Here is a 21,342-nt window from a genome sequence, read left to right as displayed (position 1 = left end):
AAGTTGGACCTCAACTACTAAGGATGATTTTTAATGAATTTCTGTAATAGACATAATTGTAGTGTATTGACTGTATTGCATTGAATATAAATGTCCTTTAATTTCTGAGGAATTTTACAGTAAATCTGGATGAAACTTGGCACACAGGTACAGTAGGCTTCCCAGAGAAGGAATCTGTTGAAAGTTGGACCTCAACTACTAAGTATGATTTTTAATGAATTTTTGTAATTGACATAATTGTAGTGTATTGACTGTATTGCATTGAATATAAATGTCCTTTAATTTCTGAGGAATTTTACAGTAAATCTGGATGAAACTTGGCACACAGGTACAGTAGACTTCCCAGAGAAGGAATCTGTTGAAAGTTGGACCTCAACTACTAAGGATGATTTTTAATGAATTTTTGAAATTTGACATAATTGTAGTGTATTGACTGTATTGCATTGAATATAAGTTTCCTTTAATTTCTGAGGAATTCTACAGTAAATCTGGATGAAACTTGGCACACAGGTACAGTAGGCTTCCCAGAGAAGGAATCTGTTGAAAGTTGGACCTCAACTACTAAGGATGATTTTTAATGAATTTTTGTAATAGACATAATTGTATTGACTGTATTGGGCTGTTCCATCGTAATGTGTGCGCGCGCGTGCGCGTGTGCGCGGGTCTAGGCTCTCAATCGGGATATAAAGCGAAAAGGCGCTACCGTAAAGACTGGTGTAAAAGCGCAAGGAAATTTATGCGGCGGATAAGAGGCGGCTGGCTTGACCGCGGCTCACAAATGACGGCTCACTTTACCGCGGTACGATGCCGCCCTGGGCAACCGCCCATGTCGCCCCTTTAAAAAACCGCTACTGGATCTCACAAAATGTGACCTCCTGCAAGGATGTGTGTGTGTGTGTGTGTGTGTGTCCTCCTCGTTTAGCACTAATCCTCATTTCAAGCAGCTCAGTCATCCATGCAAGAAGTCACGCTACAGTTTCTTTGATCCGGATTGTTTCCTCCAGCCATGATTCGGGTTTCTGCACCGATGTTTGTGCTGCTGCTGTTTGTAGTGAGTCCTGGAGTTTTTTTTTTTTTTTTTAGCACTCATAGCTGTATACATAGCTTTAACATAGCTGCTGTAACCTCCTTTTAACTTATTAATATTTAGTTAACAAATGACACTTTGTTAACACTTTCATTTTGTGGATCCGTTGTAAAATTCCGTCATTGAGTAAACTGAGCTAGGTCGAGTTTTCACTTGCTATGTTTTGATGGATTATGGCCTGCTCTGTATGGAACGCCAGGACTGCCATAATGAATTAATTAAATACACCATTAAATAATTAATTAAATGTGTCAATAATTAATTAAAATGGGAAATAATTAATTAAATAAATAGTTATGACACATGTAATTAATTAATTATTGACACATTTAATTAATTATTTATGTATTTCACATTTTAATTAATTATTGACACATTTAATTAATTATTGACACATTTAATTAATTATTTATTGACACATTTAATTAATTATTTATGTATTTCACATTTTAATTAATTATTGACACATTTAATTAATTATTTAATGATATATTTATTTATTTCATTTTGGCAGTCCTGGCGCCTGGCTCTCATCATGAAATAATTTTATCTGTCAACCTCACCCATCAAACTCAGGGGGCGGGGTTAACGCTGATCGACTCAAAACCATTGCTTTGGCCTGGTGGCCATTGTTTTTAGAACACAACAACCAGCATGTGGAAACTAACAGAACTGAACTTTGAAAAACCCTGTTTGTGTGTGTCACCAAATACAGTTTTAATATTTTTTTAGCCGAGAATGTAGTGGTTTAATCTTCATGTGTCTGGTCGGTTTGTCAAGATACAGCCTCTTTGCAAAAGTGCTTCGATGATTTCGGAGATGTCTGCCCAGTCTCACGGCAAAGCGTGGATAGACCCGCTCGCCTCGCAAGCAATCGAGCTGTTATTACCACCGAAAAGGCTCAGGCCCCGGTACACAGCTGTAATAACCCCCGCTGACACGGACTTCTTTTACTGAGGTTATATTTATCAGGGTTTTATTTCCTGATGTTCTTATGTGTCCTACGTGTTTCAGTCGCCAATTCTGAATTATAACTAACATTAAAAACATGTTTAAGGAGGAGAGAGAGCAAATAAATTCGATTAACAGCTGATCTTTGGGTTTTTGTTCAGTAATCAGCGTGACCTGCGTATAAACGCATAAAAGAGATAACGTTGGTGTTTCCTCATGTAGTAACTGCTGGCTTTAACTGTACAAAGGTTGTTCGAAACTATGACACACATACAGACTTCATGATGTTCGGCTAATATTTTTATTGTGAATATTAATCATGAGGGTAAACGGACCTGTACACCACAGAGCGAGGTCAGCATATCCACGATATCTTCAGCTCTCTGAGGTAACACAGAGTTTCCCAGCTGACTAATCTAACTGTCATCTACGAATAATTCACGGGTCATATCAATATGATTTTACAGAAAAGCATCCTTAATACTGCCAACTATTCCAGAGACGTGAAAATCTACAGCATAAAGAACACAAAAATATAGCAGTCTGACGCAACACTGTAAATGAACCGTCAGTTTGTCAAAGTGGAATGAAAGCGATTGGTTGAACAGGTGTTCGTGATCTGTGTTTTCTGCATTTTCATCAGCGTAAGAGACTCAGCAGCAGATTAGAATAACAGTTATACATTTAATAAATTACCAAATGAACGCAAGAAACGAGCAACCCTGTTCCGACAATTTGAGTTTGTGTTCCCTCAGCTGCAGACTGTTTAAATGTTTGAGAGGAAGATTAGATATAAAGCAATCGTCAAACATAGACTCAGTCTGCGTTCACATTTGATATGAGGCCAGGACGGATAATGGCTGTGTCCTGTTTTAAGATCATACATGTAAAATTGTTGTCTGACCTCCGTCGATCCAGCCGCTCAGAGTTAACTGAAGTTAACCTGGATAAATTATAGTTAAGGAGTATCACAGATAACACCCACGTGAGCTGTGTGACTGTTCACTACTACACTGAAATCAGTAGGCTATTACTGAAATACACGTGCTATTTCATAAACTATGATGTAAAGTCCTACTAACATGTTTAGTTTTAAAGGACACCTTCCTGCCTTATTAGCAGTATTAGTTTTCTTCTAACATCCAGAAGTCTGCACCATGTGTTTCATAGTTTGTAACAAACCTTTGACAGTTAAACATAACATGACCGAAAAAGCAAAAAAATGAATAAAAAGAGAGAGAGAGAGAGAAAAATCACACAAATTATATGTTAACCTCATTTATTTTTAGTTAAGTAAACTCTAAAAATTCTAACAGATCGCTGGTGCTTAGAAAACCTATTAAAAAACAGATGATATAATATTTCTGTCCAGGTTGCAGTCTGCATTATGAACATGTAGTTGGAAACTCTGCTCCTCTCGGTGGAAATGCGCCTTCTCTTTCCTCTTTGTATAAAAACATTTTAAAAGTCAGTTTAATCTCAAAATTTACTGTTAAATCCAAAACACACCAGATAAAGAAAAGCGAATGGTTCAGTCTAACACAGTGAACCATTAAACGTCTGTAAAACTGTGCAGTTCTGAAACGTAACTTTAACCTCAGCCAAACCGATTTGCTCAGTTGTAAATAAAACAGCGAAGTAAACGTGACCCGACAGACAAAACCTGAGTGAATTAAGTCCAGCGTTTAACACTGAGAGCTAAAACTCAGCTCAGGTTTCAAAGCTGTGTGCCGGTGATTGGACATCAGCCGCTGATAAAGTGGGTTCGTGCTCTGTTGGGAAACAAGCTCCAGCAGCTCTGCGCTCGGGAAAAACTATATTTACTTATCTTGTCCAGAAAAATGTGCTGAGGTTGCGTAATATCTAGCACCGGCTGCCCAGTTAAACTGTGACTATCACCAGGTAACGTGGGCGTGTTTCTTGAATTAGCAGCAGGTGTTAAACAGCTGACAGGTGAGGAGGAGGATGCATGCAGGTAAACTGAGGGCCTGTTGAGCTGATCGCTGGTTTCGTGAGAAAAATGTCAGCTCGTCCTTTATGTTACAGAAGCACAGAGACACAAGACCAGGTGGAAAGAGACGATCGTTCGGTGAAAATGAGAATCTGCGAATGCAACACGTGGAACACGGAGAGTGGAATATGTAAACAAACCGGTTAACGTAACCCCCTCGGTGCACTCTGCATGCTGACTGTTAGCAGAGCTACTGAAATCTCTGAAAACATCTGAGCACCTTTGCAAACATGTTCTATGTTGACAACCTGACCCATGTGAAGATTACAGCGCGACATTCGCAGCTAAAACACAGTTAAAAGTGTAGTTGGTGACAGAAAAACGGGGTATTTTAAAACTACACCACCAACATTGCTGCCTGTGATTTGAAATGCATTCTGGGATACCTGGCTGCCCCAAGTCTACACAAGCAATCGATTATCTAGGATCGACCTGTTTTGACTTACTTTGCACGGCAACCAATCAAATGTTAGAGAAGCTGCATGGGCAGCGTTAACCCCGCCCCCTGCGTTTGACGGGTGAGGTTGACAGATAAAATTATTTCATGATGAGAGCCAGGCGCCAGGACTGCCAAAATGAAATAAATAAATATATCATTAAATAATTAATTAAATGTGTCAATAATTAATTAAAATGTGAAATACATAAATAATTAATTAAATGTGTCAATAAATAATTAATTAAATGTGTCAATAATTAATTAAATGTGTCAATAATTAATTAAAATGTGAAATACATAAATAATTAATTAAATGTGTCAATAATTAATTAATTACATGTGTCATAACTATTTATTTAATTAATTATTTCCCATTTTAATTAATTATTGACACATTTAATTAATTATTTAATGGTGTATTTAATTAATTCATTATGGCAGTCCTGGCGTTCCATAGCTCTGCTCCTGACTCTCAGGGGTCAAACCCTGCTCGATCTGCACTCCATAACAATAATATTATTGAAACCACTTTTTTCTAATCCACATGTAACAGCTGTATGCTGGTTTTCACAGGCCGGTCATTGAACTGAGTGGTGTAGTTAACAGTGTAGTTAAGACTAACTAACACCTCAGAACAAAACCTGTTTTTCTGTTTCTGTGAGAATGTGTACTAGTACTTTAAGGACTGCAGTAACTGAAGCTGCAACAGCTCACTCGCTGCAACTTTTAGAGAAAAAATAAAATTGTTCACGAGCTGGTTGAAACAATAATTCAGGCCAGTATTTTAACACTGTGGGGCTATACCAGGTTTTAATTGATACTGATCATAAATCAGTCTATAAACTCTACCTACAGTTCTTATAATGTCAGTCAATCTATTGTCATGAGTACTCCAATTACCTGTTTCTCTGTTTGTCATTTAAGAAACTCACAGTTGAATGTTAGTTAATGTCATGGGAAAAACTTTCAGAGGGAATCCTGAAAACAGACTTTTGAGCTATCATCAATAAAACCAGTTTTTCATGCTCTGCTTACAGTCAGCATACATGACTGTTAACCTGTTATTAAATTTTAGGTGACACTTAAATAAAGCAGTCACTGCTTGCCTTGCTTGTCCTGACCAAACGTCTTTGATTAAAACACTTGCTGATCGTTAAAGGTAGTGAATTGTGATTATGTTCCTGTCACAACGTTTTTGAAAAATGCTGCTGGCATCATATTTAAAAGGAATTCATCTAATAATGAATAAGAAAACTGAAAAGAAAAAAAAAAAGATTTCTCCCATGATGAGAGATAATTTATAAACCAGTTAACTGTATGTAGCTGAGATTCTGTTAAGAAATTCTTCATACAAACATCTGTTTTGTTACAGCTGCAGGCTGTCGCTGTGCTGATGGCCAACTCTGAAGACAGGTCACTTAAAAAGCGAAGAATGTGCATTTTCCCTAAGACGCTGATGGAAAATAGAGATTACACTAATTTAGACTACATTGAAAAAGTAAGTTACTGTTTCCCAACTTTAATTTTTCGTGCTAACTCTAAAGCACAATAAAGCAGGAAGAAGCAGCTCATTGTAGTAAGTAATTACCATATTGTACTATATATGAAAAAAGTCATTTTGAAGTTCTTCTTCTCTGCGCTCTTCCTAAATGACCGAGCTCCTCGCTCTATATCTAAGAGAGAGTCTAGATACCCTATAGGGGAAGGTCATTTCAGTCCCTTGTATCAACAAGTGCCTTCTTTGTGTCAGGTCTCAGAGCTCAGCTGGCCATAGGTGAGGTTTGTGAAATTGCAATAATAATTGGAAAATGTGGTGTGCCATTTTTTCTTTTTTCTTTTTCTAGTTAGCTGCCATGAACAGATTGACTGTACTAACTTTTTGATTTTCAAAAACAAATAATGTTTAATAGCCATTAGATGGACAAATAGATGGTGGTCTGCCAACCCTGAAGTATTTATCTATGTGCTATTCTGTGTGTTTCAGGTTTACTCAGAATATGAAAATGTTACATACTCTCTGACAGGTGTTGGGGCAGACAAGTACCCCTTCAATGTGTTTGTGAGCGACCCTCATACTGGACACATCCGTTTGACCCAAGTTCTCGACAGGGAATTCATCCCCTATTATTCTGTTAGTGATTCTCTTCTATTGTACCTTGTTATTGCATTCATAAGATTTAACACTTTTTCCTTCATGTGTTAAATGTTGAAATATTTAGCAACAATTTGCTAAACTCTTTATTTTATTGCCACTTTACTATCAGTTGTAACTCTTGATTTTAATTTGTTTGGAAGACACAAACACAAACTCTACACAAACTCTAACACAAACTTTTACTTGAACTCAAGGATCAGCTACCTTCACAGAGCATACATTTGATTATAATGTATGAAATCCTAAATATGTATTACATTCAATACATTTTTTTTATTCTGATGACAGGATAAAAAAAAAAACAGGATAGGGTCAATTTATATTGAAATGTCAAAAGGTAAAGTTCACTATGCCATCACAATATTCTGCAATTTTTTTTAACTGACCATTGATCCACTCCATAACTCATGTGTCTCATATATGACCATATTTCATATTTAGTCTCATAGTTGGTTTCACTAATATTTGATGCTCAAAAGCAGCTCCTTCAAAGTCTACATACACTACATTTGTTCTATGAGTCTGAAAAGACATGGATATAAACAGTGTTGGGTAAGTAACTTTAAAAAAGTAATTAATTACTAATTACTTAGTCAATATTATATTTAAAATACTTATCTAATTACTGTGTCAGAAAAGTAACTTAATTACTAAATAAGTAATGTAACTAAATACTTCTTAAAATCCCTATAAACCTTGAGTGGACAAACAATAGAAACTAAACTCTTTAAATAATAAACAACTTTTTTAAAAGACGGAGACTCTACAGTACGCAGCGGTAGCATCTCTTCCACAATGTAGCCTGCAATCATTTTTTTAAGCTCACTTTCAGATGCTTTCTGTGCTGCTGAAGTAAAATCAAGTTTTGCCTGCTTAGCAGGAGTTGCCGCGGTGTTATCCATGGATGACGAACAAGGATCACTCAGAAGTGTTCGTCTATGCTCTTGTGTCAGGCGCTTCGGTAGATTACTCGTGCTATTAACAGCAGCCGATAGTTTTTTCTCCCCAGGACATAGCTTACATATTACTGTAATATTCTTGTCTGCTTGTTTCAGAAAAGTGAAGAGACGGGAATATGTCCATCTCATGAAACAGCCACACGCTTCAGCCAAGTCCGACATCTTCTGCTTTAGAATACGACTATGCAGCAAACTGGCGCGAAATGACGTGCACCTGCACTACAGAGATGTTAAAGCGGCAGAGTTTACTTCTACGTTTAGAAGATAAATTATTGAAATTAAATAATGATATTCAGCGAGTTTAATTATTTTACAATGTAACGCAAGTACATTGTAAGTAACTGTAATTAAAATACCTAAAAATGAACAGTAATTCGTTACTCTACTTTTTTAGTGGAAAAGTAATTTAATTACAGTAACGCGTTACTTAGTAACGCATTACACCCAACACTGGATATAAACTGCAGTTTCGGTGGTGGTAGAAACCCCTACTACATACACTTTTTTGTTTTAGGTTATGATAGGATAGATGAGAAAGACAAGATAGTTTAAGTTGTTTTCTTCCACGTTTCAGCTAACGCTTGTAATTAAGTTTGCTAATGGCACGATTGCAGAAGAAAGGGATTGGTACCTTTACCGGATTGTAGATGAGAATGACAATGCTCCAGTGTTTGGGCAAATAAAGCCTGGTGAAGTTGATGAGCTCAGTCCTGAAGGTCAGTGGTATAAATCCCGTCGTAAATGTATGGAGATGTAATACTACATGATTTCTTAATGAATTAAAGAAAACATTGTGGCTTTGTATTTGCAGGGTGATCAAATTTTTACAATGACCTGCTAAAGGTGATAGCATAAAAAACATTGAGTTATCATGTAAGGTAAATGCAGTCTAGAGTTAACAAATGTGTCTGAATTCTTATATAGTTAAGTTTATATTTGTAAGAATCTATAAAAGCCTCTAAAAGTTTGGCCAGAATCTGAGTAAATAGTGTTACAGATGACTTAAACTTTTACAAGTTAAAGCTCTAGTGGAAAGTAAGTCATTGTTTTACATCACAAGAAAACAAACAATGCCATTTAATGCCATTCTTTTTGTTTGTTTTAAGTTTTATGACTGTTTCATTTCATGCTGTTTTTCAGGTAGTTTTGTGATGAAAGTAACAGCAACTGATGCTGATGAACCATGGTCTTTACGTTCTGTGATTTCCTACACCATCATAAATCAGAATCCACCTGACGATATGTTTTACATAAACAGAGATGATGGTTCCATCTGTGTTAAAAACACTCTTCTGGAGAGAGAGGTATGATTAGATAAAAAAAAGTAATTCATCTTTTTCATTCAACAAGGTGTTAAAGCAAAGTGGTTGCATTACATTCTGTTCAATCTATTTATGTAGCACTAAATTAAGTATCACAAGCACTCAAGTTAATGTGCAGGGTCAGCAATAATATGCAACTCTGTTGATGATAGAGAATGAGCTTAACTGCAGCAGTATATGGGACTGTAACGTTAATGCTTAACCTTTTGATCAGCAAACCACAACCATAACAGTGAATTCACCCCAATGTGTCCCTTTTACAAATTTGTCTGAGAGTCTAACTTTGGACAGCCCACACATTTCTTCAGTTGCTCTTATGGTCTTGTAATATACAGCATACAATCTTCTGATTTCAGAAATGTGGTCAGTACATTCTGACTGTAAAAGGCCAAGACCTAAAAGGTTTACCAGAAGGAAACACTGGAACAGGCAATGTTACTATAAACATCCGTGATGTGAACAACAACCTTCCCACTCTGGAAAAAGAGCAGGTACTTCTCTTCCTCACAGTCCTCTATATTAACATGATATACTTTGTGTTCAATGTGTTAGAATATGTTTCCAAAGGCCTTTTTAGATGATTTCAGGAAAGAACACATTAAGTGTCATAAAAAATGTTGAAATAACTTTTAAGTGTTCCACTGCAGTATGAAGGAAGCATTGAGGAGAACATACAAGGTGTGGAGGTAATGAGGATCCAAGCAGAGGACCTAGATCTGAAGGCCACAGACAACTGGAAAGCTGTCTTTAATATTGTCAGAGGCAATGAAGGCGGGTATTTCAGCATTAAAACAGACCCCAACACCAACGAGGGCATCTTAATGCTTGATAAGGTACAGCAGACTAAATTTTGAAGAAATTATGTGTTGTTATGCAGTGTGTTGTGGGATGCATTTATTAAATGCTGGCAGGATGCCCCTTATATGAGGACATATACACTCATAATACATGACATACTTATGTCATGTTATGACATAATTCTAATATACTTATATTTACACAATCCACTATTTCAGTTTTATTCTTTATGTCTGCCATTTCACAGCCTGTGGATTATGAGAATGTGAAGAACTTTGTATTGGGGTTAACTGTAAGGAACAAGGCCCCACCTTTTTCTGGAGGATCATCTTGGCAATGGGGGGGGGAAGAATATAAAATCTATCCCATCAAAATCAATGTAAAGAACCAGCCTGAGGGGCCACATTTTGATCCCAAAGTCAAAGCTATAGCCATCTCCAAGAAAGACACCTCCTTCAACATTACAGATGTTGTTGCTAGCAATCCTGCAATAGATCAAGATACCGGAGAACTGGCTGAGAATGTCAGGTCAGTGCATACACATGAAACAAGAATTACATGTTATCTTCTCTTCCTAAGTACAATAATAACTGGTTTGTGGCCTATCTCTGATGTAGGTATGCCAAAGGCTCAGACCCAGATAACTGGTTGACTATTGACCCAGAGACAGCTGAGATCAAACTCAACAGAATACCTGACAGGGAGTCTCCATACCTGGTCAATGGGACATATTTTGCCAAAGTACTCTGCATTACAAAAGGTACAGAATGAATGCCATTAGCCTGTTTCTGAAGAAAGGAAAAACCAAAAAAACCTTCAAAAAAAGTGATGAATTATATATTATTATTTCTGTTTTTACATCATAGACACACCTGCTAAAACAGCTACTGGTACCATAGCCATCCAGTTGGACAAATTTAATGACCACTGCCCTATCGTGACCAGTGACATCAAGACTATGTGCACCACTGAGAATTCTATTATTGTGAATGCTAACAATGAGGATGCATATCCTAATGGACCTCCTTTTAAGTTTGAGATTATCCCAGAAAATACTGAAGGGAAATGGCACATGGAGACTCTAAATGGTGAGGAAATTACTTCCAATCATTTCAAATGTATCTAGTTAAATATACAATAGAATAAATACAATAGAAAATATAATACATATATACATAAATGCATGATATGTTGGAATTTAGTTTATCAACTTATATTTCTGTTTTCCACATTTTGTAAAGCAAATTTACTTCAGGTTTTTTTTTTTTTTTTTTTTTTTTTTTTTTTTTTTACAAATAAGAGGTTATATTCTTAAACTACCAGTAAACTTGTCAATCTCCAGTGGACTACCAAAAAGTTGTGGTATTCTGCACTTCCTCTTTGTGTTTTGTCCTGTTCTGATTTAATGCACAATGGTGTCCCACTAGTTGGTCTTGTTAAGCGTACACTATTTTACAGAGTGACATATTTCCTATCATGAACTACATGTGCCTTCTCAAATCTTCATTTTGCTCAATGACCTGCAAATTGTATGCGTAGCATTCTCTATCTTAGAGTCCTGTTGAAAAAAGTTGCAAAAAAAAGAAGAAATCCATGTAGCTGATGTGGGCCAGAGTAACTTAGCCCTGATTAGCTATCCTCCTGCAGGTCTCCCTGAATATTAAAAACAGAATCAGCAACATCTTGTCTAGCATGCAAACTAAACCAGTCTGTTGTCAAAAACCAGAAGTTCATCCACAATATAAATGCAAACAATACGAAAATGCTGCCAGCTGCACCGGTTAGTGGATGCAAACAAACGATGATAGAAGCTTTATCACAAAGAATGCCTATTGATATATGAGGAGAGATTGCCTTTACTTTGGCTGGTGTTAGTTGGTGTCTGTTTTTAGATTTCACTTGGTAAGCACTGCTTACCTTGCTTGCTCAGATAATAATTCCTTATTATCAGGTTGGTTTAAAAGCTAGCTGAAAAGCCTTCAGTCAGTGAAAAACTACAGTAAGAACACTAGCAAAACTGGAAAGAGAGATGTTTCCTATATTAGCTTCTTTTCATCAGCTCCCTGTTAAATCCAGATTTTTTTTTCAAATCTTTATAGGTCTTGAATATTTTGCTATTAGGTGATAGGGTCTGGGAATGGTGAGACAACTTTCAGCTTTCTGTTGTCTAACCACCTAACTGTTTGGCTTGGGGAAGCAGAGATCTTCTCGACTTTTTAGCCTTCAAACTTTTCTTTTTGATAAAGTTTATAGTTAGGACTACATCATGTCCCCCTGAACCATTTCTAATGTTGTGCTGTTAAAGGGTGGGGGTCTTCCCATGATGAGCATTTCTTCCTTACACTCTCTTTTCACTTCCCATGTGCCCCCAACGAGCGGGATGATAACTTTTGTGTTTTCTTCCACCCCACCATCACCATGTGCTGCTCATAGGCGATCATCCGATTGCTGGCATTCTCTCTAATACTGTAGGCTCTTTGCTGTAGAATTTCAAACACGCTGAGACCCTGTGAATTTGTGTTATGTAAATAAAACTGATTTCTATTTAATTTAATCTGTAAGATTGTCATTTCAGGAATAATATACATTCATTCTGTACATGTGTAACATCTCTGTGTGGTTTCTGACAGATACTGCGGCTATCTTGCGGGCTCAAGACTCCATGTGGCCGGGTATCTATGAGGTGGAACTGGTGATTAAAGATCAGCAGGGAAAGGCCTGCCCAGAACCACAGAGAGTCTGGGTTCGAGTATGCACGTGTGAGGATGGAGTTGTGTGTGGAAAATGGGATGGCAATAATCAGCCAGTCAAAAGAGTGCAATTAGGACCTGCAAGCATTGGGATAATGGTGGTGCTGCCACTGCTGTGTAAGTGTTACATGATTATTCTATTTCACAAAAGAAACAATTGAGTTTTTGTTAAACCTCAGATCCACTGACCAATATGATGCTACACTTTTGATAGTAAATACCAAATGTGTTAGCACATCTTAATTACTGGTAAAGAAATTTTTAGGTTCCACCCTTTCCTTGTTGTAAGAAGCCCATTGATCCATCCATCGATCCAGCCATCTTCTGTCAGATGCCCGAACCACCTCAACTGGATCCTTTCGATGTGGAGGAGAAGCGGCTGTATTCTGAGTAGGGATGGGTATTGATAAGATTTTCATGATTCCGATTCCATTTTCGATTCTGTGTAACGATTCGGTTCTTTATTGATTCTCTTATCGATTCTTTTTTTAAAAAATGAGAAAACTAAGGTTGATTAGCTTAGAACTTTGTTTTAGATCTTCTCTTTGAACAAGATAGAAATTTAGGAGCAGCATGGCCTTACAAACCCAGCAGTGAGATCTTAAGAGATGCAGCCTATGGCTCTTCAATGTGGTGTCACAGGGTCCCCGGGGGAAAAAATTGTAAATGTAAAATAATAAAATAAATATTCTTCTGTAGCAATAACAAAGTATAACATAAATTATTCTGTAGCAATTACACAAGAATATGCAGTAATGTCCCTGCCTACAATTAAACACATTCACTTACCGAAAATCAGGGCCATCTGCTGTGGCAAATAGATGTTTGCCACTGCTCGGTGACGTTAGTCTAGACATTAGGCCTGAAAGGAGACGCTACCGGTAGACTGCAGCGAGAACTGCCAGCATCTGAGCCAGACTCTGTCTGTCTCTCTCATCATGGTCACCTAAACGCACAGTAATGGCAGGTTTTGTAATAAGGCAGATCGCGCTAACATAATATGCACTGTTAGTTGATTATTTACCTGCCGCATTAACGGGAGAGGACGTGCAAACGTTACCGCTGCTGCTGGGTTGAGATTCACTAGTCTGGAGCGCAATTAAAAACACGACATTCATTTGAGGTTATCACGTGTTTTGTGAGCAAATGCTTTTGCATATTCGTAGTGTTTCCTCCTTTAAATGAAATATCTACTTTGCAAGTATTGCAAGTTGCCCTGTTGTCATCCGTTCTCGTAAAGTATAACCAAACTTTTTAGCGTTTGAGCCGCTTAAAGGCGCCGTGTTTCCTGCCAGGTAAATGACGCTCCGCAACGTGGTGATGTCATTCGGGGCGACTGGAATCGATAAGGGAATCGTTTGCAAAAATGGCAAACAATTCCAAGGAATTGAAACAGTGGGAACCGGTTCTCAACAAGAACCGGTTTTCGATACCCATCCCTAATTCTGAGCCCCTCCCGGAAGCCTGAACTTCTCACCCTAATTCTAAGGGAGAGGCCAGCAACCCTTTGGAGGAAGCCCATTTCTGCTGTATCCACAATCTCGTTCTATTGGTCAATACTCACAGCTTGTGACCATAGGTGAGGGTAGAGACATAGATTGACTGGAAAATTGAGAGCTTCGCTTTTACATGCAGCTCTCTCTTCACCACAACAAACAGGTCTGCATCACTGGAGTTGGAGCACCAATTTGTCTCTTCTCCCGTCACTCGTGAATAAGACTCCAAGGCTACGTTCACACTGCAGGTCTTAATGCTCAATTCCGATTTTTTTGATCAAATCCGATTTTTTTGTCTGCTTGTTCACACTACAAATAAAATGTGACAGCAAACGCGCTCTAGTGTGAACCCTCAAAGCAGCCCGCATGCGCAAAAGACGACGTCACACACAACGCGCTCTGTTTAGATCCAGACCAAAAAATATTGTTTGACTGTTGGCCCTTAATATAAAGACTTGTTTCGGACTTTACGTTTCCCAGTTTTGCTTTAAGTTATAAAGTTATTTTGTTATTTACATATGGCCCAATAATTATCCTTATTGCTGTTTTAGAGAGGAGCGGTGCTTCAAATGATAGTTGCTGATTTCTGTCAGAATCTGCAGATTATACAGTACAAATAAAATGTTCACGTTTCTCCAACGCTGTCTTCCCAACTGTTTCACTAACATCTACACGGGATGGCCAGGAAGCATTTGCGATGTCTTCTCGGGCGCTTCTCCGGCACTGATAATTGGCGTCTGTCTTGTGTCAGTGATATAAAAGACAGATTTAATGCGACATGACCATTCAAACAGCAGTCGCTTTCTAAAACATCAGGTATGTATCGGATTCAGTACCACATACGAAAGTGACCCAGATCGGATGATTTGAAAATATCGGATTTGTGCCGTTCACACTGTCATACCATGATCCGATATGGGTCGCACAGGGTCAAAAAAGTTGGATTTGCTGCACTTCCGCCTGCAGTGTGAACGTAGCCCAAGATACTTAAACTCCTCCACTTGGGGCAGGAACTCATCCCTGACTCAGAGTGGGCACTTTTCCTGCTGAGGACCAGGGCCTCAGATTTAGAGGTGCTAATTCTCATTCCCACTGCTTCACACTCGGCTGCGAACCGTTCCAGTGCGAGTTGGAGGCCATCACCAGATGAAGCCAAAAGAACCACATCATTCGCAAAAACGCAGAGATGAGATTCTGAGACCACTGAAGTCAAAGCCTTCCGCCACTTGGCTGTGCCTAGAAATTCTGTCCATAAAAATTATGAACAGAATTGGTGACAAACAGCAGCCCTGGCAGAGCCCGTCACCCACCAGGAACTAGTCCGACTTATTGCCTGCTATGCGGACCAAGCTCTTGCAACGGTTGTATAAGGATTAAATGGCCCGTAGCAATGGGCCACACACCCCATACTCCTGGAGCACCCCCCACAGGACACTCCGAGGGACACGGTCGAATGACTTCTCCAAGTCCACAAAACACATGTAGACTCCCATGCACCTTCAAGGCAAAACTCCCATGCACCCTCAAGTATCCTTGAGAGGATAAAGAGCTGGTCCAGTGTTCCACGACCAGGACGAAAACCGCATTGTTCCTCCTGTATCCGAGGTTCGACTAACGGACAGACTCTCCTTTCCAGTACCCTGGCATAGACTTTCCCAGGGAGGCTGAGGAGTGTGATCTCCCTATAATTGGAACACACCCTCCGGTTCCCTTTCTTAAAGATGGGAACCACCACCCCGGTCTGCCAATCCCGAGGTACCACCCCTGATTTCCATGCAACATTGTAGAGGCGTGTCAAACAGGACACCCCTACAACATCCAGAGCCTTCATCAACTCAGTGCAGACCTCATCTACCCCAGGGACTCTGCCACCAAGGAGTTGTTTAACTGCCTCAGTGACCTCGCCCCCAGAGATAGGCGGGTCATCCCCTTTGTCCCCAGACTCTGCTTCCTTCACGGAAGAAGTGCCAGTGGGATGGTCGAGGACATCCTCAAAGTATTCCTTCCTGCCCCACAATTTTCTCAGTCGAAGTCAGCAGCGCTCCACCCGCCCTATACACAGTGCAGGTAGAGCACCGCTTTCCCTTCCTGAGTCGCCTGACGGTTTGCCAGAATTTCCATGAGGCAGTCTGAAATTCTTTGGCCTCTCCAAACTCTTTCCAAACCCAAGTTTTTCAGCCACTGCTTGAGCCGCGTTCTGCTTGGCCTGTCGGTACTTATCGGCTGTCTCAGAAGTCCCACAGGCTAACCAAGCCCTACAGGACTCCTTCTTCAGCTTGGTAGATCCCTTCACCTCTGGTGTCCACCATCAGTTTCGGGGGTTACTACCATGACAGGCACCAACCACACTGTGGCCGTAACTCAGCGCAGCAGCTTTGGCAACGGAGGTGCTGAACATGGTCCATTTGCATTCAATGTCCCAAGTCTCCCTCAGAATGCTGTTGAAGCTCTGCCAGAGGTGTGCGTTGAAGATCTCACGGACTGGGGCCTCTGCTAGGTGTTCCCAGCACACCCTCACTATACTTTTAGGTGCGCCAGATCTGTCCAGTGTTCTCCCCCGCCACCTGATCCAACTCACCGCCGGGTGGTGATCATTTGACGGCTCAGCCCTGCAGGTCTGGTGATGTGATTACAAAATCGACCTGCAGCCTAGAGCATCCTGGTGCCATTTGCACTTATGGACACTCTTATTTTCGAACATGGTGTCCATTATAGCCAAACAGTAGTTTGCACAGAAATCCAAGAACAAAACACTGCTTGGGTTCAGATCCGGAGGCTGTTCCTCCCAGTCATGCCCCTCCAGGTCTCACTGCTGTTGCCCACATGAGCATTGAAGTCTCCCAGTATGACAACATAGTCCCCAGACGGAGCACCCTCCAGCACCCCACCCAGGGAATCCAAGAAGGCTGAGTACTCTGAACTGCCACTCGGTGCATAAGCACAGGACCTGTTCCTCGATCCAAAGGCTCAGCGAACAAACCCTTTTGTCCACTGGGAGAAACCCTAACAGGCAGGCAGCAAGCTGAGTAGATGCTAGAATACCCACCCCAGCCTGCCGCCTCTTACCAGGGACAACTCTAGACTGAGACAGAGTCCAGCCCCTCTCCAGGAGACTGGTTCCAGAGCCCACGCCGTGCGTTGAGGTGGGCCCGACTATATCTGGCTGGTACCTCTCAAACTCACTCACTAACTCAGGCTCCTTCCCCGCCATAGAGGTGCCATTGCATGCCCCAAATGCCAGTCTTGGTAGCCGGCGATTGGTCCGCCAGGGCTTGCGCTCCTGGCCGACACACAATGCACCTAACCCCTATGATGCCTCGTGCGGGTGGTGGACCTGCAGGAAGATGGGCCCATGTCCCTTTTTCAGGCTGTGACACCCTCCTGGGGCCTGGCTCCGGGGGGGTCCCGGTAACCCTATCCCGGGCAGGATGAACTGTTTCCTAGGTGTTTTTCTCATAGGGCTCTTCTGAATCGCTTTTTGTCTGGTCCCTCACCCAGGACCATTTTCCCATGGGAGATCCTACCAGGGGGCAGAAGCCCAACATAGCCCCTGGGATGCACGGGACACACAAACCCTTCCACCACAATAAGGTAGCAATTCGCAGAGGGGGTCCTGAGAAACCTCCGCAAGTCCTGAGAAACCTTAGCAATAAAGTTTGCCATTCCAACGTTCTGTTAAAAAATCCTTTGTAAATTTATGTCTTTAATTTTTTTAATTAGAAGAAACATAACAAGTTGTTCATCCAACACCCAGCAAAAAATGGCGATCACATGTCTGAGGGAGATGAACAACATGCAATATAAACCAAGGCATGGACAAAGGCAGAGGCACAGCCAAGCACAGGCCAATCAATCAGCCAATCTAATAAAATATAATCAACTATATTGTGTTGTAAATTTGCTTTTGACACACAAATATGAAATAGTTTGCATAAACTAATGACATTACTGTTTTACCACAAGACCAAACCAGGTATTAATCTTATGCAGTCTGGAGTCATTGTTCACTATACCCACTACCGTTTAGTAATGAATTAAATTAATTAAACATAATCCCATTAACTTCTTGTAAGAATTGAAATGCCTCCAAAACATAAAGAAGTCTCTAGTAATAGATTCAATTTGTGTGTCTTAAAAACTGAAATAATGCCTCTCCAATAAACCATATTTTGAAGCTTAAACTCTGTCTAAAACTTGTTTGTTTTCCAGGCTTTTTTCTGTTTCTGATCTTCTGCCACTATAAAAAGGCACTGAGAGATTTGTCCCCTGCAAATATGGTCAGGTTTAAAGATCCTTCAGCAACAGCCCCAGAATACACGACCCTTGCTGTGGCTACAGAAAGTCTTAATTCTGGGACAGTATTACACTCAGGTGAGTGGCAAAGGCTCAACTGATGTCCAATGGAAGGAACTACGCGAAGGACAATTTGTTAGTTATTGTATTGAGGACTCAGGTTACTCTGCTGACTCTTTGCCTTTTCGAGTCAGACCGTTACCTTTAGTTTCTCAAATCCTCAGACCAAAGTTCAAGGTTCTTGCAGGGTTGTACAGAAGCAAATAAATAAATAAATAAAATTACAAATACATTAAATAAATAAATAACCCTTCTAATAGCAAATTAACGGTGCATTCTGTCATGACCCCTTGTTTTGGTGTTTGATTCCTGTTATGAATTCTTCCTTAATATTTTTAGCCTAGATTCCTGTTCACAAACTTTTCTGGTTTGCTGTTTTACAGTTTAAAAGGTTATTTTTAAAGTTTAATGCTGTTAAAGTTTTGGTTTTTATCCATTGTGTTTTGGGATCCTTGATTTTATGGTTTCATTATTCTTATAGATTATGAGTCTTAGTTTTGGTAATATTAAGTTGTTTATTATTTTACTTGGTGATTTCGAATGATAACTTTTAATTTAGTGTCACCCCAATTGTCCTGATTCTTTGCACCTGTCTGGTTCCTTGTGTTTCCTTTTTCAGTACTGTAAACCTTTCATAATTTTGCACTTCTGTTACCTTATTTACTTTTTGGAACTTATTATTTACAGTTGTAGTGGATTTTTGTATGATATGTATAACTACTTAACTATATACACTATATATCTATGTGTACTGAACATATATATTTTAACTTTCATGTAGAGTCTTAAGCACAAGACATTTTGCTTCACCGAGGTTTATTAAGGTGGTACAGTTACAGGGCAGTTAATGTAAGGGGAGAGTTCTCCTGAATAATTTACTCTCCGGTAACTAACCTTCCCTAATACCGCTCAACGTTGTTCATGCATCACAACCAAAACAGTAACATTGTAACAGAGATCCTGAACACATCACGATAAAATATCATACGATATAATCACACACACACACACACACACACACACACACACACACACACACACACACACACACACACACACACACACACACACACACACACACATACTTTGAACTACACTGAAGTGTCTTAAGCAAAGTAGTTATAAGATTATATATTATAAGATTGTGCCACTTGCTGTGTAAGATTTAATAATTAGGATTAATGCGTGATGTTTGACCATGTCATGACCTATTGTGATAAGCCAGAGCAAGGGGTAGTCAGAGTCCTGACTGGCCTTTGGCCAAAACCTTGACAGCTACCTGACCCCTGTAGCTGTGTTTGAACGGGTGGAAAAGTTACTCAGCAGCAGGGGGCGGGGATACTGGTCCCTATATATTAGAGGACCAGAGGACACCCCCAGCACTTTTTTCCCCTCTGCTGTTACTCTCTGTCCATCTCTGTGTTGCTCTGCTGTCTGTGCTTAAGGCTGTATACCCCAGGGTTTTGCTTTGCTTGCTTTCTGCTTTGTAATTCTCTTGCTAAATGTCTGTATGTATTTTTCCTGCTGTTCATATGATTCAGTGTATTAAACTCTGTTCCAAGAATTATACTCTTGTCCAGAGCATCTTTTTCAGTGTCTTGATTTTAATTGGATTTAAAGAGGGTGGATCTCCACATCGTTGGTGGGAGAAGGTTATCAGGATGGCTTCAAAATTCGCGACCACACAGTTAAAGCTTGCTTTTCCATTTAATCCTCTGCCTTCCATTTTCCTGTGCACAAAACAGTATAGTAATGCCTCTATCAATGATCAGACCTTAGCTGCAGTAAAGCAAAGTATGATAACCATGAGGGAAGGGATGACCACTGTGAATTCAAGATAGGCAAATTAGGCCACATGCTCCTGGTAAAGGAGTAGAAGCCTGTCATCTACAGCACTGCCGTGCAGCAAATGCACTGCTTTGTCCAGCTGGAGGTATAGAACACTCAACAGCTGGTTAAAGCACCAGCCATCGGTATCCCTGCAGTTTCATTAAAAATACTGAAGGATAGTCAGTATGCCTTGTTCAGAGAGGTACAATCCATAGGGCTTTTGGGATTGAGGCCTGATTACCCTCTACAAGTCTAAAATTATAATGACTAATAAATTTGACATTAAATATAGTAAGTCTGTAGGGGTTTGGACATATGCTGCCACAACAGCTTGAAAACAAGAGATCTCAAGTGTTCAAGTGAGCTGAGAACCTTTTGTTTGAGTATTCAGAAACTATTCAGTCGCTCCCAATTTTGTATGGATGGCCACTTTCTTCAGGATAGAAATCATTCATTACAGGATTAAAGCAATCATTCAGATCAACTTACTGATTTGCATCCTTCACTCTAAGGAGCGAAACCAGTGGAACAAAACCAATGAAACTAGTCCCTCCATGGTAACAGAACCCACACCACAGGGGTTGGTGTGATTTTTCATTTACAGTTTTTTCTGATGGCTTAAGCACATTTTTTGTAACTATTGGCTATTTTTGCAAAACTCTACACACAAATAAGAAAACTCTTCACCAAATCAGCAAAACGTAGTTTTCTTGCAAAAGCGAATAACCCTTGCTTAACTCTCCACACCTTTGTAAAAATGGTATTTTCGTATCCAACAGTTAACACAAGCCATCATATTAATAAGCACACAATGCACCAACTAAACACTGATGGTATGAATAAAAAACGCATCTGGCTTTTGCTTTCTCTGTGCACAAAGTAGGCTATGTCAGTTTGAGCTCATACTTTTGTCATAGGTCTGTAAACATGGAGGGATCCAAACTTCAAGTACTGGTGTTTATTTACACACATCAAAACAAACACAAGTGTTTATTCCCAAGTCCAAACAAAACAGTAATTTCACTGAGGAAAAAAAAGAAATCAGTCTACATCGTGTCGTCTCTCTGGGTCCGGCCACAAAATTTCGTCAACATCAAATGCAATGTCCTCGAGTCCAAGGCACCGGGGAAAATATCTCCTGGAATGGCGTATCCAGGCCCGACATGATGCCTGGTCAATATCCCCACATGC

At 39.8% G+C, this 21,342-nt stretch overlaps 1 protein-coding gene across 1 annotated transcript; it reads left to right on the top strand.

Moving 5' to 3' along the window:
- Positions 1–997: 997 nt before the first annotated feature.
- Positions 998–20,287, top strand: LOC146491489 (desmoglein-2.1-like). The gene is made up of 12 exons (XM_085152474.1): positions 998–1,051; positions 5,861–5,986; positions 6,473–6,619; positions 8,177–8,318; positions 8,743–8,906; positions 9,281–9,415; positions 9,572–9,757; positions 9,970–10,250; positions 10,340–10,482; positions 10,589–10,810; positions 12,353–12,589; positions 18,178–20,287. Exons 1-12 carry the CDS (start codon positions 1,007–1,009, stop codon positions 18,360–18,362), a joined length of 2,013 nt encoding a protein of 670 aa, XP_085008600.1. The 5' UTR covers positions 998–1,006; the 3' UTR covers positions 18,363–20,287.
- The last annotated feature ends 1,055 nt before the right edge of the window (positions 20,288–21,342 follow it).

Source organism: Neolamprologus multifasciatus, chromosome 23 (genome assembly GCF_963576455.1).
Source record: "Neolamprologus multifasciatus chromosome 23, fNeoMul1.2, whole genome shotgun sequence".
Lineage (NCBI taxonomy): Eukaryota > Metazoa > Chordata > Actinopteri > Cichliformes > Cichlidae > Neolamprologus > Neolamprologus multifasciatus.
Note: the sequence above shows the minus strand (reverse complement) of the source record. Positions and strands in the feature narration are given on the sequence as shown.

Bases quoted from the DNA above. Each gene is read 5' to 3' on its own strand.
- LOC146491489 (XM_085152474.1), top strand. From the start codon at position 1,007: ATGATTCGGGTTTCTGCACCGATGTTTGTGCTGCTGCTGTTTGTA. The intron at 9,758-9,969 runs GTACAGCAGACT...GCCATTTCACAG, and splicing joins GCATCTTAATGCTTGATAAG to CCTGTGGATTATGAGAATGT. The intron at 10,251-10,339 runs GTCAGTGCATAC...TCTCTGATGTAG, and splicing joins GAACTGGCTGAGAATGTCAG to GTATGCCAAAGGCTCAGACC.